The sequence below is a fragment of the Bos mutus genome, chromosome 29 (genome assembly GCF_027580195.1).
Source record: "Bos mutus isolate GX-2022 chromosome 29, NWIPB_WYAK_1.1, whole genome shotgun sequence".
Taxonomy (NCBI): Eukaryota; Metazoa; Chordata; class Mammalia; order Artiodactyla; family Bovidae; genus Bos; species Bos mutus.
Window position 1 is genome coordinate 366188 of NC_091645.1, and position 17018 is coordinate 383205.

The 17018-nt window shown below is 46.2% G+C and overlaps 1 protein-coding gene across 4 annotated transcripts in view; it reads right to left on the minus strand.

Annotated features, from left to right (window-relative positions):
* PANX1 (pannexin 1) overlaps nucleotides 1-17018 on the minus strand; it is a 59163-nt gene that overhangs the window by 20140 nt on the left and 22005 nt on the right. For all 4 annotated transcript variants that reach the window (XR_011463067.1, XR_011463066.1, XR_011463065.1 and 1 more), the window contains exon 2: nucleotides 540-679. Coding sequence is in view for 1 of the 4 variants with exons in the window: in XM_005892048.3 (XP_005892110.2) it covers nucleotides 540-679 (140 nt within the window). In the remaining 3 variants the exon portion in view is untranslated. The remainder of the gene's footprint in view (nucleotides 1-539; nucleotides 680-17018) is intronic.

The window sequence follows — 17018 nt, forward strand, 5'->3', positions numbered from 1 at the left end:
GACCCATCAGAAAGCAAAGGCGTGTATGCCAAAAGCTGTGCTGCAACCAACACCCCCAAATGAATTCATTCCTGGGCTTCTTGATGGTGGAGTAACACACAAACTGGAAGCTACTGACCTCTAGGCTTGTCCTTACTTTTTCCAAGAGGTCCTGCATGTGGTGGGATAGGAGCTGGTGGAAGCTCTGAGTCCCAGCTCTGCTGTTCTCTTAACAAAGCTCCTTGAGGCATGAAAAATGGCCTGAGAGCCTCCTATGGTTCAGAAATCCCTGGGCATCAAGGATAGAAAGGTGACTGAGACACATGAGGTGCCAACCACTACAGAGCTAAAATCAGAGGGCCTCAGTTTCCCATCTGCTAAAGGAAGGCGCTGGATCCAGTCATCTTAGAGGTTCCTTCCGATTTGAACATGCTATGGCTTTAAGATCTGAGTTACAGCCCTGGTTGGCCACAGGCAGCTGTGGACTGGCGCTGCCACTCCGGACCTCAGTTCCCATGCAGGCAAAGCGAAGACGTGAGATCTGCAATATCCCCCATTACCTTATGCAGACACAACGGAAGGTTTCCAGAATCGCCCTGCAAGGAGTCCTTCTGCTGGACGGCCGCCCAGCAATAAGAGTCCACAAAGGAAGCCTGACGCCACGAGAAAGAACTGGGGGAGAAGCAGCTTATCTGGGTACCTAAGAAGCAAGAACAGAGTGTTTCAAGTCAGTGTGAGTGCAGGTGTGTGGACCCTTCCTGCCGCACCACCCCCTCCCCGCCAGCCTCAGGGTTGCAAGTGTTTACTAAGTCACCAAACACCGCGATAGGAGCGAGGCCAGCACCGAAACCAAACACCCGAGTCCGTGGTAAAGCTGACTTTTGTGAGCTTTCTGGCCAGGGCTGGACATGACAGCAGCTTGGGCTCAGTTGAGGAAGAACTCTTGAAAGAAAAGACACCATCATAAAAAGGAAAAGTGAGGGCTTCCCTGGTGGTCCAGTGGCTGAGAAGCCTCCTGCCAATGAAGGAGACACAGGTTCGATCCCTGCTGCACAGGCCATGGAGCAGCTAAGCCCAGGCGCTGCCACTACTGAAGCGCATGGAGCCTAGAGCCTGTGCTCCACAGAAGTGGAGCCACCACAGTGGGAGGCCCACACACTGCAACTAGAGAGCCCACCCGGCCATCAGAGAGAATTTTTCAAGAAGGAAAAGTGAGCAGGAAAGGAAGCAGAGCCAAACATGCATTAAGGACACAGGCAGAGTTGGTTTAGTTTCGGGTAAGGACTGGTGGGGGTGGGGACGGTCCCAGGTGGTACTAGTGGTGAAGAACCCGCCTGCCGAATGCAGGAGATGTAGAGACGGGGATTCAGTCCCTGGGGTGGACAGATCCCCTAGAGAAGGGCACGAAACCCACTCCAGTATTCCTGCCTGGAGCACCCCATGGACAGAGGAGCCTGGCGGGCTACAGTCCATGGGGTTGCAGAGTCGGACACGACTGAAGCAACTTAGTCCGTGAAGGGTGGGGAATCGGGAAGGAGGAGAACTCAGTACAGAAAATTGAACAGGAAAAGGAGTCCTTTTTACAACAAAGAAACAGTGAACGTTCAGCCTGAGGAAGAGAAAGTTGGTGCAACATTTGGTAATACATCCCTGGATGGAAAATCGAGTTTTCCATCTCCTCTAAGGAAAAAGAAGGTTGAGGCCAGAATTACAGCCCAAGTGGTGTATGTTCAGAAGGCAGATGCTCTCAAGTGCCAACCCGCAGGCAGGGAGTGGGGCTCAGGGTGCGGACTCTCATAACTTGCTGCTCTTCTGTGAGGGGCTCTGGACCTCGTTCTCTCCTCTGCAAGCAGAGGCCCGCGTCTCCACATAAATGCTGTCATCACTTACTGCCTGGTAGAGTCCTCCTCGGGGAAGGCAATGGCACCCCACTCCACCCCACTCTTGCCTGGAAAATCCCATGGACAGAGAAGCCTGGTGGGCTGCAGTCCATGGGGTCGCTAAGAGTCGGACACGACTGAGCGACTTCACTTTCACTTTTCACTTTCATGCACTGGAGAAGGAAATGGTAACCCACTCCAATGTTCTTGCCTGGAGAATCCCAGGGACAGGGGAGACTGGTGGGTTGCCGTGTATGGGGTCACACAGAGTCGAACACGACTGAAGCAATTTAGCAGCATCAGCAGGAGCAGCAGCAGACTCCTCCTGACTCACAGGGGCCACCGTGGAAAACAGGCCAATGAAGCTTTGGGTGCAGGGCTGACACCGCTCTCCCCTCCTCGGCAGCAGGCAGAGGGCTGGCGCTGAGGCTCCGTGGCGCGCCCAGCAGCACCACGGGCACCAGCCCTGGGGGCAGAGGCTCCCCCTCCCCGTCACACGGCTCTGACAACGCTGCAGGTAAACCTGCCGTCACACAGCCAGGGACCTCGCCACTGACTTACAACTCCTGGGACGTCCGAATGAGACCGACATTAGAGTCTGCATTCTGAGAAGAGGACCTGGTCCCCGATAGTCGAACACTGTGCGCTATCTCTTCCTGTACAAAGTGGCCAGCAGGTTGCATTACAGCTTTAAAGACGGGAGAGGGGTGCCCATCTTCTCCCTCCCCACCTTGCAGAGAGCACAGGACCACAGGAAGACACAGGCTGGACATCCCCGGTCCCTTTATGAGGGACACAAACACCCGCAAACGGTCACCGTCCTCGGGAGTAAAGAGTTACTCGCTGTTGTGTCTGACTCTGTGACCCCACGGAGTGCAGCCCGAAAGGCTCCTCTGTCCAGGGGATGTCCCGGGATACTGGGAATGGGCTGCATGCCCGACCCACGGGGAGGCCCTCATCCAGGGGATCTTCCCAACGCAGGGGACTGAACTTGGGTCTCCCGCATTGCAGGAGCCAGCGGGGAAGCCTCTGAGGAGGAGCTGGCCTTCACACACGTGGCAGGAGAAGGCAGTGAGGGTGGCCATGCTGGCTGCAGAGCAGATTCCTGGGGCAAAGGGGCTGCAACCCCCTTCTTCATTTGCTCAAAGAGGTCAAAGAAGGACTTCTCAGCAAGAGCCCTTGGAGATCACTGTGAAAAGTCACACACCATCTGAAAATGTCCTCTAATAGCATAAGTTCTTGCCAACCAGGAATGGCTTACACATAAGCTGGGGGTGGGAAAGAGTCAAGGTCCCTTCCAACTCTGACCCCGTTAAACCTGAGTTCTTACATTCTATCAACAAGAGAGGGCTCAGAACAGAACAGGCCCCCAGGCTAACCTCGCTTTGCTCCTGCATCAGTATTCCTTTGTCAAATGCTTCCAACAAGATCCCAGACACCAAGGCTTACATAAATCTGCAGATACAATGAGACTACAATGAGACAGACAGGCCCTGGGTTATAAATGGTTTCGGGCACTTTGCTTGCTTGGCAGAATCTGTTCAAACACATTCTCGTGAAAATGGACCATGCTGCTAGGATTTCATGGAAACCTGTCTGGCCCAGAAGTTCCTGTAGATACCAGTCCTCATGGTGCATGGAGCCAACATGTAGTAATCTTTCCAAAGGAAAATGCTGTGGGTTGTCCTGGGACCTCAGGGGCCTCCCCCAGGGCAGAGGTGGAAAGCACTGGAGCATAAATAACTAAACTTTTCACACCAAACCTTTTGCAAGCTTTGGCAGAAAAGAGGAAGAAAGGAAACCGAGTCTACAGATGGAGCTGGGGACGTGCTGAGCTCACAGTTATGTTCTTACAGTCGTAAGCATGTTGCTGCTGTTGTTTAGTCGCTCAGTCATGTCTGCCTCTTCTGCGACCCCAAGGACTGTAGCCCACCGGGCTCCCCACTCCACGGTGGGAAATGGAGTGTCTCCGGCCAAACAAGGACGTGACAGCCATCAGTGACTTCAAGCCTCCAAACGTGAACTAGAGCTCCCAAAAGGTAACACAGCGCCTGTGCTCCAGCAGACGCTGCCACCCACTAGAGCTGGGGGGGAGGAGCGCAAGGGGAAAGGGATGAGAAATTAAAAAAAAAAGAATAGAATCGGCACAACAAAAGAAACTATAAGCAAGGTGAAAAGACAGCCTTCAGAACGGGAGAAAATAATAGCAAATGAAGCAACCAACAAACAACTAATCTCAAAAATATACAAGCAACTCCTACAGCTCAATTCCAGAAAAATAAATGACCCAATCAAAAAATGGGCCAAAGAACTAAATAGACATTTCTCCAAAGAAGACATACAGATGGCTAACAAACACATGAAAAGATGTTCAACATCACTCATTATCAGAGAAATGCAAATCAAAACCACTATGAGGTACCATTTCACACCAGTCAGAATGGCTGCGATCCAAAAGTCTACAAGCAATAAATGCTGGAGAGGGTGTGGAGAAAAGGGAACCCTCTTACACTGTTGCTGGGAATGCAAACTAGTACAGCCACTATGGAGAACATTGTGGAGATTCCTTAAAAAACTGGAAATACACCTGCCTTATGATCCAGCAATCCCACTGCTGGGCATACACACCGAGGAAACCAGAAGGGAAAGAGACACGTGTACCCCAATGTTCATCGCAGCACTGTTTATAATAGCCAGGACATGGAAGCAACCTAGATGTCCATCAGATGAATGGATAAGAAAGCTGTGGTACATATACACAATGGAGTATTACTCAGCCATTAAAAAGAATACATTTGAATCAGTTCTAATGAGGTGGATGAAACTGGAGCCTATTATACAGAGTGAAGTAAGCCAGAAAGAAAAACACCAATACAGTATACTAATGCATATACATGGAATTTAGAAAGATGGTAATAATAACCCTGTATATGAGACAGCAAAAGAGACACTGATGTATAGAACAGTCTTTTGGACTCTGTGGGAGAGGGAGAGGGTGGGATGATTTTGGAGAATGGCATTGAAACATGTATAATATCATATATGAAACGAGTCGCCAGTCCAGGTTCGATGCACAATACTGGATGCTTGGGGCTGGTGCACTGGGACGACCCAGAGGGATGGTACGGGGAGGGAGGAGGGAGGAGGGCTCAGGATGGGGAACACATGTATACCTGTGGTGGATTCATTTTGATATATGGCAAAACCAATACAATATTGTAAAGTTAAAAAATAAAAACATAAAAACATAAAAAAAAATAAGAAAATAAAAATTAAAAAAGAATAGGATTGGCCCCAGATAGCTAAGGGGCATATAAAAGGAATGAATTCAGCGAGCCCAGAAGCTTGCATCTTCTCAGACACAGAAGAACGCTAAATCCCTTAATATCTTGTTTTCCTCTCCACTTAACAAGAATCTTTGATGTATAGATTGCCTGCTCCCCTAGTTGCAAACCTATATATAGCCTGACCTCCTCTCCTGCCTCCTCAGAGCAATTTTCTCAGAGCTATTGAGATGCTGCCTCCTGGAATAAAATAACTCTCTATTTACAGACTGTGACTAATATTTTTCAGTCAACAATGGGATTTACAAGGCAAGAATACTAGAGTGGGTCGCCATTTCCTTCTCCAGCAGATCTTCCCAACCCAAGGATTAAACCCATGTCTCCTGTATTGACAGGTGGATTCTTTACCACTGAGCCACCAGGGAAGCCTCATAAGTATTGTTGTTCAGTCTCTAACTCCTGTCCGACTCTTTGTGACCCCATGGACTATAGCACGCCAGGATCCTCTGTCCTCCACTATCTCCCAGAGTTTGCTCAAATTCATGTCCATTGAGTCAGTGAAGCCATCTAACCATTTCATCCTCTGCTGCCCCTTTCTCTTTTTGCCTTCAATCCTTCCCGCTCGTAAGTACAAGAATGTTCAAACGTTCTTCCCCTGAAATGGAAGATCAGAAGAAAAAGACTACTGATACTCACAGGACACCATGCCATCTTTAAATCATCACCTCATATAAACCTCACAACGAAATGTGGAAAAGGGATAGAGAGACCTTATCTTCATTTTACTCTGGAATAAACTGAAGCTCAAAGTAGTTCAGCAATCCCCCACCCAATGAAATCTGTGAAGTCAATGGGGTGCCAGAACTTGAATCTGTACTCAACTCTTAGGCTCTTAAAATGCTCCTATCTAGACCATTCCTTGGACTTCCCTGGTAGCTCAGCTGGTAAAGAATTCACCTGCAATGCGGGAGACCCTGGTTCAATCCCTGGGCTGGGAAGATCCCCTGGAAGAGGGCATGGCAAACCACTCCAGTATTCTTGCCTGGAGAATTCCCATGGATAGAGGAGCCTGGCAGGCTATGGTCCATAGAGTCACAAAGAGTCAGACATGACTGAGTGACGGGGCAGGGCGGAGACCAGTCCCTCCAAGGAGGCCAAGCTAGAGGCAGTCCTGGGAGCCAGGCCTCTGGCAGAGCAGGGGAAACAGGGAGGGGGCAGGTTTGAACACGCGGACACTCCAACTGACCAGAGAGGGCAGAGGTTTTTCCTAGGAACGGTCAGGGTCAAACCCAGGGAAAGGAACAAATGGAGCCCCAGGTACTGGATATTCCCAAGTCAGAAACAGGAAACAAAGGAAATCAAGAGCCAGACAAGGAAAAGAGCCAAACTGGGGGTGAAAGGCAGGAGAAAGAGAGGGGCAAAGCCAGAGGGTGCGGGATCCTATCCAAGCAGGGCTGTGCAGTCCTACACCTTCACCCAGGGCCGTCCGCCTGGCCTAAATCACCGTGTTGGGATGCTCAACTGTTGCCATGGGGCTAGGATGCTTGGTCCTGGCCCATCCTGATTCATCTTCAAATGGAACTCCACGTCTTCTGTCTTATTTACTCTTCAAACTAATATTGGGGGATGATCATTTTGTAAGGGAAGAAATATCAAATCACTATGTTGTGCAACAAGAACTAACAGTGTTGCAGATCAATTATACTTCAAAAACAAACACACAAAGCAACAAACACACAAAGCAACAAACTCATATACAAAAAGGGGTCAGATGTGCAGTTCCAGGAGTCAGGGGTGGGGGACAGGGGATTGGATGGAGGCAGTCAAATGCACAAACTTCCAACTATGAGGGTTAGGGCCATAACCATAACTACACACACACTTAACACTGCTGCATGTCATACATGAAAGCAGTTGAGAAAGCAAACCTCGAGAGTTCTTATCACAAGGAAAATTTTATTTTATTTTGCATCTTTATGAGACCACAGATGATCATTAAACTTACTGTGATAATCATTTCATGATGTATGTAAGTCAAATTATTACACCGTACACCTTTAACTTATACAGTCAATTATAACTCAATAAAACTGGAAAAAATAATACTGTTGGGAGGTGAACAAGTCTTTTATGTATTTTCCTAGCAGTCTTCCAGTTAAGACAGCTTCTGGTCTCTCTCTACCCCACCTTTGCAAACTGCTGCCAGATCATTTGCCCTCGAGCTCAGTTGTCATCTTGACACTCCTTCAGCTCAGTGTTTTTCACTGGTTCCCAACCACCCAGAGGACAAATCCAAACTGATGCTTCAACCCAACCCATTGCTGCCATGACATGTACAGGCCCCATTTGCTCCTAAATCTTTGCCTTTCATCACACCATTCCCTCCACCCAGGGGCCCTCTCTCTAGTTCTTGTTAAAGTCAGTGCCCCTCCACGTCCATCTTTTAAAGACCAGCTCACCCTCTCCATAAAGCTTTGTCCCCACTGAGCTCCTGGAGCCCTTTAAAGCCATCAGAAATATGCAGATAATCACCTTCAACCAGGCTGTATAAATACTCATGCATTATCCCTCTAGTAATATCTCAGCTCTTGGCTGGCAGGGTGAACACAGTCACACACACAGAACACCCACACAGACTCTCTGTTTCCTCTCTCCCTCTCTCTCAGCTCCATACAGCACCCCGTAGGAATAAACAATACCTATCTGGGTGCTTCTGTCATTGTTGTTTAGTCGCTAAACCATGTCTGACCCTTTTGCTACCCCATGAACTCGCAGCACGCCAGGCTCCTCTGTCCATGGGATTTCCCAGGCAAGAATACTGAAGTGGGGTGCCATTTCCTTATCCAGGGGATCTCCCTGGCCCAGGGATTGAACCCACATCTCCTGCACTCGCAGGTGGAGACTTTACCACTGAGCCTCCTGGGAAGGCCCAAGATGTTCCCAAGTACTATGATAAATAGTATCTCAATTAATGGTAAGAAACTCTCACAGCTGAGGAAACAGAGTCCCTGACCGGCAGTGACCCTCCAGCCTGGGTCCTGTGCTCTGCCTGCCTCACTTTGCCACACACTGGCTGAATGAAGACACTCTGATTCTAGGTGGTAGCTTCGTGAGATCTGCACTGTCTTTCACAACTGTACGGAAATCAAGAAATGCGTGTCCAGTTTACACCAGGAACAACACCACCATGTCCATCCGGCTGAGAGTGCACACAGCTGTGGGCTTTCCATCTGAGTCTGGCCAGAGAGGATGAAAGGTCACAGGCAGGAAATAGTCCCTCCCGGGCCCCGTGGCGGCAGGTTCAGCATCTGCTAACAAGAGACCCGCATCACGCCATCCCCGGCCCACATCCCAGACCCCTGACTGGAGCCCAAGGCGCAGCTCATGCCTTCTCCCTGAGGCAGCCCAGCCAAGGTTTGTTTCTGAGCTGCAGACTCAGCCGCTGCACAACCAGAGGGCTTCCCAGCCCGAGGGGAGCCAGGACGGGAGCAGGGAGGTGGGCCAGCCCGCACAGCTTCTCTGTAGGACCATCGCCAGTGAGCAACAGACCAGTGCAGCTTGCTCTGTAACAGGTCCACCCCCTCAGAGGTGGGACTTCACTGTCCCTCTTTTTCTTGATAAGCTTTGTTTCCATTCTTCTCATTGCTAGCATCTGAAGGGCTGGGAGTCCTGGGAAAGCCCTCAGCATCTTCTGACAAAAACACATCCACCCTCCCTCCCCAGGTGCTGTGTGGGAATTCTTCTACGTTGCTTCCCCATTTAAAGGCTACATGCAACTGACAGTGACACAAGAACTGAGCTTCCTGAAAAGTCGATGAAACTCACCAAAACCACAGGTTAACAAAGCACCAAGGGAAAGAGCTAGCCAACTGCCTGGGAGGACTTTAGAGGAACTTGCAAACAGAAGAGACTCTAAGCTGGTCACCAGCACAGTGAGGAGACTCAGCGGCAGCAAAAAGCAAGGAAGGGAACGCTTCCCGTGCTGAGGACTTTGACCCTATTTTAAGGATCAGGAAAATTGAGCCCTGAGATCTCACAACTAGTGGGCTGTAGAGCTCGCATATCAACGGGGTTTCCATCTTTATCTTCCAAACATGAGAAAGAAAAGGCAAAAAGCACAGGTTATTGAAGAAACATGAGTCAGAGAAGGTCAAAACAGAGGCAGGGAGACAGGAGACTTTCTTTGAAGAAAAGAGTAAGTGCTGGGTTTGCTGTCCTGGGAAGCAGAAAAGGAAAATAGACTTTAATGATATCAACTACACACATTACTTTGATATAGTTCTTTAAAAGTTTGCAAAGTGTTTTAATTTTGCAAAACAAAAAAAACCAGTTCTAACTGACTTTAATGTAAATTATATACATACACACATCAATCTCTCTCTCTCTCACATACACACACACACACACACACACGGAGTCCAGGTACGTCATAATACAACCTGTGAGGCACTGACTGGACTTGAAAGTTCTTGCTATATTTTAAGGTTGCCAAAAAAAGGAAACAATTCTATTATAAACTCTCAGGTTCAATGAGAATAACCATGTAGAAATGGACCCTGGTTGTGTGGTAGAGAAAGAGATGGGCAGTGGTCAGCACTGAAAAATAAACAGGAAATAGTAACAAGCACTCCTAAGAATGAAACAGGTCTAAATTGGTTTCAGTACCCTTGACACCAACATAAAACCAAAGGAAGTCTGCCCCAAAGGATCCTTTCTTGCCAAAAACTAAGAGATCCAACCATGATAAAAGAAAGTAAAATTCCAAGAATCTCAGGATTATTCGTCTCTCTAAAAAAGAACCAAATTCCTCCCCTTTACGGAGAAGGCAATGGCACCCCACTCCAGTACTCTTGCCTGGAAAATCCCATGGGCGGAGGAGCCTGGTAGGCTGCAGTCCATGGGGTCGCGAAGAGTCGGACATGACTGAGCAACTTCACTTTCACTTTTCACTTCCATGCACTGGAGAAGGAAATGGCAACCCACTCCAGTGTTCTTGCCTGGAGAATCCCAGGGACAGGGGAGCCTGGTGGGCTTCCGTCTATGGGGTTGCACAGAGTCGGACACGACTGAAGCGACTTAGCAGCAGCAGCAGCCTCCCCTTTAACCTCTCCAGCCAACTTCACCCCAAACCCAACTCTAGCCTCAAACAGAAGCAAATAAATGAATTCTACAAGTCCCACATGATTCATTTCTGCCTTTTGCTTTGCAGGAACTGACACTGGCACAGGAATTTTAAAATAGTGCGAAAATGTAAGTACTCTCTTGTAATCCAAACTGGAAGAAAAGAAATACTGAATTGGAATGACAGTTTCATTTTCCTTTAAACCAAACTGATTCACCAGTTCTCTTTTCTTTCCACAACTACAAGTAAGCCTGGCTTTTACAGAGAACCCAACCAGGGCTAACACCTGCTCCTTGATAAGACTGTTGCTGTTGTTGTTTATCACTGAGATGTGTCTGACTCTTTCATGACCCCATGGACTGTAGCGTACCAGGCTCCTCTGTCCATAGAATTCTCCAGGCAAGACTACTGGTGTGGGTAGCCATTCCCTTCTCCAAGGAATCTTCCCAACCCAGGGTTTGAACCTACATCTCCTGCATTGAAGGTGGATTCTTTTCCACTGAGCCACCTAGGAAGCCCCTTAACATAATCAAATGTTATTTTCTAAATGAGTTTAGATATTTCACTACCCATCCAAGGAATAAACTGCATGGCATTTCTGCATTGATAGTTTTCTGCTTCTGGGTCTACCAAATTAGACAAAGGCCCATCAGTGTACAATGCTCTCCTAACAGAGGGGAATAACAGCCCAGACCACATGGTCCAGGATTTGTGACTACAGAGTGGACAGCCAAGGAACCATACAATTAAGTTGGCGAGCCTCCAGTGAAAACGGCAGGGCTCCTTTAACCCAATCAAGAAAAATGTTGTGAACAATATAATATTGTTCTGCTAAGTGCAGAACAATATAATATCAGTCTGCTAAGTGCAGGAGCAGAAGCGAGACCGAAGTCAGACAAAGACTGAAACTTGAAGGACCCATGAGGCCAGCATTATACCTGCAAGAACAGACTAGACAAATAAGCAGTGGTTTGAGGGCCTGCTTTCCTGTGGTGGAGAACCAAGTCCCTGAGCACACCCAGAACGTCTAGACCACACAGAAGAACTTGCATCAATCCAATGTAAAACCTGACAACTGTCCAGTGAATACAATTTCAATGACGTGTGCACCAGTGAAAAAAGATACAAGAACTAATGTTCTAGTTCAGCTCAGTCGCTCAGTCATTTCCAACTCTTTGCGACCCCATGAACCGCAGCACACCAGACCTCCCTGTCCATCACCAACCCTCGGAGTTTACCCAAACCCATGTCCATTGAGTCGGTGATGCCATCCAACCATCTCATCCTCTATTGTCCCCTTCTCCTCCTGCCCTCAGTCTTTCCCAACATCAGGGTCTTTTCCAATGAGTCAGCTCTTCACATCAGGTGGCCAAAGTATTGGAGTTTCAGCTTCAACATCAATCCTTCCAATGAACACCAGGATTGATCTTTAAGATGGACTGGTTGGATCTCTTTGCAGTCCAAGGGACTCTCAAGAGTCTTCTCCAACACCACAGCTCAAAAGCATCAATTCTTCGGCACTCAGCATTTTTTATAGTCCAACTCTCACATCCATCCATGACTACTGGAAAAACCACAGCCTTGAGTAGACAAGTAAATGTTCTAGTAAAGATGAAAAAAAAGTACTTAATGTATTTAAATATTATTTTTTTAATTTTTATCATAGAGATTAACTAGCTCAAATATACAAAAAATAATATAAGAGATACCTAGAGGTTTAAAGCAATACTGATATTTCGCTTCGTTTACCTCATTTCTTTTTTTTTTTTTTTTTTAAGATTCTTTGTGTTGTGCCATACACAAAAATAAACTCAAAATGGATTAAAGATCTAAACCTAAGACCAGAAACTATAAAACTCTTAGAGGAGAACATAGGCAAAACACTTTCCGACATATATCACAGCAGGATCCTCTATGACCCACGTCCCAGAATATTGGAAATAAAAGCAAAAATAAACAAATGGGACCTAATTAAAATTAAAAGCTTCTGCACAACCAAGGAAACTATACGCAAGGTGAAAAGACAGCCTTCAGAACGGGAGAAAATAATAGCAAATGAAGCAACTGACAAACAACTAATCTCAAAAATATATAAGCAACTCCTACAGCTCAATTCCAGAAAAATAAATGACCCAATCAAAAAATGGGCCAAAGAACTAAATAGACATTTCTCCAAAGAAGACACACAGATGGCTAACAAACACATGAAAAGATGCTCAACATCACTCATTATCAGAGAAATGCAAATCAAAACCACTATGAGGTACTATTTCACGCCAGTCAGAATGGCTGCGATCCAAAAGTCTACAAGCAATAAATGCTGGAGAGGGTGTGGAGAAAAGGGAACCCTCTTACACTGTTGCTGGGAATGCAAACTAGTACAGCCACTATGGAGAACAGTGTGGAGATTCCTTAAAAAACTGGAAATACACCTGCCTTATGATCCAGCAATCCCACTGCTGGGCATACACACCGAGGAAACCAGAAGGGAAAGAGACACGTGTACCCCAATGTTCATCGCAGCACTGTTTATAACAGCCAGGACATGTCCAGCCAGGACAGATGTCCATCAGCAGATGAATGGATAAGAAAGCTGTGGTACATATACACAATGGAGTATTACTCAGCCATTAAAAAGAATACATTTGAATCAATTCTAATGAGGTGGATGAAACTGGAGCCTATTATACAGAGTGAAGTAAGCCAGAAAGAAAAACACCAATACAGTATACTAATGCATATACATGGAATTTAGAAAGATGGTAACAATAACCCTGTGTACGAGACAGCAAAAGAGACACTGATGTATAGAACAGTTTTTTGGACTCTGTGGGAGAGGGAGAGGGTGGGATGATTTGGGAGAATGGCATTGAAACATGTATAGTATCATATATGAAACGAGTCGCCAGTCCAGGTTCGATGCACAATACTGGATGCTTGGGGCTGGTGCACTGGGACGACCCAGAAGGATGGTAAGGGGAGGGAGGAGGGAGGAGGGCTCAGGATGGGGAGCGCGTGTATACCTGTGATGGATTCATTTTGATATATGGCAAAACCAATACAATATTGTAAAGTTAAAAAATAAAAAAAAATTGTGTTGTGGATCATTTTTAAAGTCTTTATTGAACTTACAATGCTGCTTTTTGCTTTTTGCCTGTGAGGCATGTGGGATTTTTGTTCCCCGACCAGAGATCGAACCCTCCCCTCCTGCATTGGAAGGGGAAAAGTCTTAACCAGTGGACCACCAGCGAAGTACCTACTTCATATCTTTTTTAGAAATTAAACATTTTATTTTGAATTTTTTCAGATATGCAGAAGTTACACGAATATTACAATGACATTCAGCTATAAAAAAACAAGGAGATCCTGCCATTTGTGTCATCATGGAGGGGCCCTGAGGGCATTATGTTAAGTGAAATAAATTAGAGAAAGACAAACATGTCTGATCTAATAAAACGAAACTCACCTGAGACAGAAAACAGAGTGGCAGTTGATGGAGGCCAGGCAAGGGGAATGAGGAAAATGCGCCAAGGTGGTCAAAAGGCAAAAACACCCAGATACACGTTCTGGGAAGTAACGCACGATACAGTGACTACAGGTAACCACACCGTACTGTATATTTGAAAGCTAAGCAAGTAGACCTTCAAAATTCTCATCATGAGAAATAAATAACTATGTAAGATGATGATATTAGCAAAATTTACTGTCGTGATCATTTTGCAATACATGCATATATCAATTCATTGTGCTGCACACCTGAAACCTATACGATGTTATATGTCAATTACAGCTCAATAAAACTGGGGGGAAAAAGTAAAATTTGCAAACACATATACAACCCAGGAGAAGGAAATGGCGACCCACTCCAGTGTTCTTGCCTGGAGAATCCCAGGGACGGGGGAGCCTGGTGGCTGCCGTCTCAGGGCTCACAAAGAGTCGGACACAACTGAAGCGACTTAGCAGCGTACAACCCAGGCAACAAACCCAGGTCTCTCACATTGTAGGCAGACACTTTACTGTCTGAGCCACCAGGGAAGTCCTATAAAATACAGTATCACCATAAAAAATATTACTGATATATCACACTGTCAACATTCTGCCACACCCTCCCTTTATATGTATAATACGTACATTTTCTTCCCTGAACCTCTTGAGAGTAAGTTGCTGAGATTATGACCCTTTCCTCTGAAGAGTGCATATCTTCAAAGACAAGATATTCTCTTACATTGTGTGCATCCGTGTGTGCTAAGGTGCTTCAGTCAGGTTTGGCTCTTTACATCCCTATGGACTGTGTAGCCCACGAGGCTCCTCTGTCCATGAGCTTCTCTAGGAAAAGAATACTGGAGTGGGCTGCCATGCCCTTCTCCAGGGGATCTTCCCAACCCAGGGATAGAACCAGCGTCTCTTACATCTCCGGCACTTGCAGGCAGGTTCTCTACCACTAGCGCCACCTGGAACATTACCCAGTGCGATCACTAAATGAAAACACAACAGCAGGAAAGCCAAATACAACTATCCTTTATGGCAATTTTCCCTCCACTCAGGGTCCAACCCTGCACCATACACTGTGCGTTTAGATGTCACATCTCCCTAGCCACTTTATCCTGGTTCCACAGCCCTCCTCTGTCGATGAAGACCCTAACATGTGTCAAGAGCTCAGGCCCCCTGTTCTGTGCGACACGCCTTCATCTGTGTTTGTTGGCAGGGATCCCATGAAAGGGTTGTGGGCCCTCCACAGGACACTCCTGGAGATACCTGTGACAGCTTCCCCATGACAGGTGATGTCACCTATGATAATCACTTGGTCAAGGTGCCATCCTCCAGGGCTCTGCTGTAAAAGTGCCTTTTTCCCTGAGAAATAAGTGATCTATGGGAGACGCTCCTAGACTGTGTAAGTATTCTATTCCCCAACTAACTTCTACTCAGTGGTGAATCCAATACTTCCACTGTGGCTGCAACATGAAGGTTTTCCAACTTGATCCTTCCTTCTAATTTATTAGTGGCATTTTATTATAAAAAGGAGCTTCCCCTTTCCCCCTCCCTCATTTTTTAAGCACCAACATAATCAACATAGACTCATGTAGTCTTGTTTTTCAATATTTTATAATCCATTACTTTTATTTCTTCTTTTTTAATATAAATTTATTTATTTTAATTGGAGGCTTACTTGACAATATTGTATTGGTTTTGCCATACATCAACATGAATCCACCACGGGTGTACACGTGTTCCCCATCCTGAATGATCCTTCCACCTCCCTCCCCATACCATCCCTCTGGGTCATCCCAATGCACTAGCCCCGAGCATCCTGTATCATGCATCGAACCTGGACTGGTGATTCGTTTCACATATGATATTAAACATGTTTCAATGCCATTCTCCCAAATCATCCCACCCTCACCCTCTCCCATAGAGTCCAAAAGACCCTTTTATTTCTTTTGAGGCTTAAATTGTTCCAAACTAGATCCTGTACCTAACATGCTCCCTGGGGTTTTGAGCACTTCTGTACTCCCTGGCACAAGCTGTTCTGGGCTTACCTTGTGCTTTGCCTGCCCCAGCCCTGCAATTGGCCATTTCTCCAAGGAGCCCTCCATTCCTTTCAGTAGGTGATAAAATTTTAAACCAAGATTTGGACGCTTGCTATGCTCATTGCTCCTGGGACATCATAGCTTCCAAGCCCTTACAAGAGACCTAGCTAAGAATCTGATTTGTGAGTATGTGTGTAAGAGAGAGAAAGAGTTTATGCTGAGATTTGTAATTCTGATCCAACATCACTAGGCCCTTCCTTGCTTTCCTCTATTCCATGTTTGTATCTGCTTTCTTTCATTTAGACCCTTACCCCCCCAATACATCAACATACTGATAATTCACAGAAAATAACTTAAGAAATTTTAAAGCAACAACATCTGATTTTCACTTTGGATTATATGTCAAAATTGGCCGTTTGGGGTCAAGAACCGAAGTAGAGACCAGACAGGGATCTAATGCAATAGTCCAGGTGAGAGAGTGTGAACAGACACCTGCCTGATGTCCCTCCCATCACCTCTAGGTCCTAGCTTGGTCCAGGCCAAAGGTTTTGCTTCCATGAAATGATCAATACAAAATGTAGATGAAGGTAAAAAGGGAAATCAATGCAAACATAAAACAACTTGTATATTAAAAAAAATGTGTTCTGCAAAATCACTGAAATAACAGAGATTATGAAACATACAGGATTGAGGCACGTCACTCAAATTCTTCGCAGATTTTGTACCTAGAGCAGTAACCAAACAGCAACAATCCTGATAAAAACACATTCACTAGTGTGATAAAGGGGTGTGTAAGGAAGGCTGCTGAGTTATGCACCCAAGTACAAAATCAAAAGACCAGAGAGAACCACCAGAGAACACTTCTAAAACAGGACATGTGACCAAATGGAGCCAAGGGGAGCGAGGGGTGAACAGGCATCGTGTGTGCCATACTCCTCTGAAGCTTACTGCATCCCGGTCTTCTTCCTTGGTGGCACAAATCATTCATGTGCTGGAGAAATGGCATATGAACCAATGCGACTCACATACTTTGCTGGTATTCCCTATGTCTGATCCCATATAAGCTACTTCCCATCACAGAATCACTGAGAGGAACAAATGTCATTTACTAAATAGGATGATTAGATAGGAATTAGACGCTCTCACTCAATTGAAAAAAAGAATCTGGTTATCATTTAGTTTCATTTGTCAGATGAGGAAAAAGTTCAGAGAGGTCAGACAACTT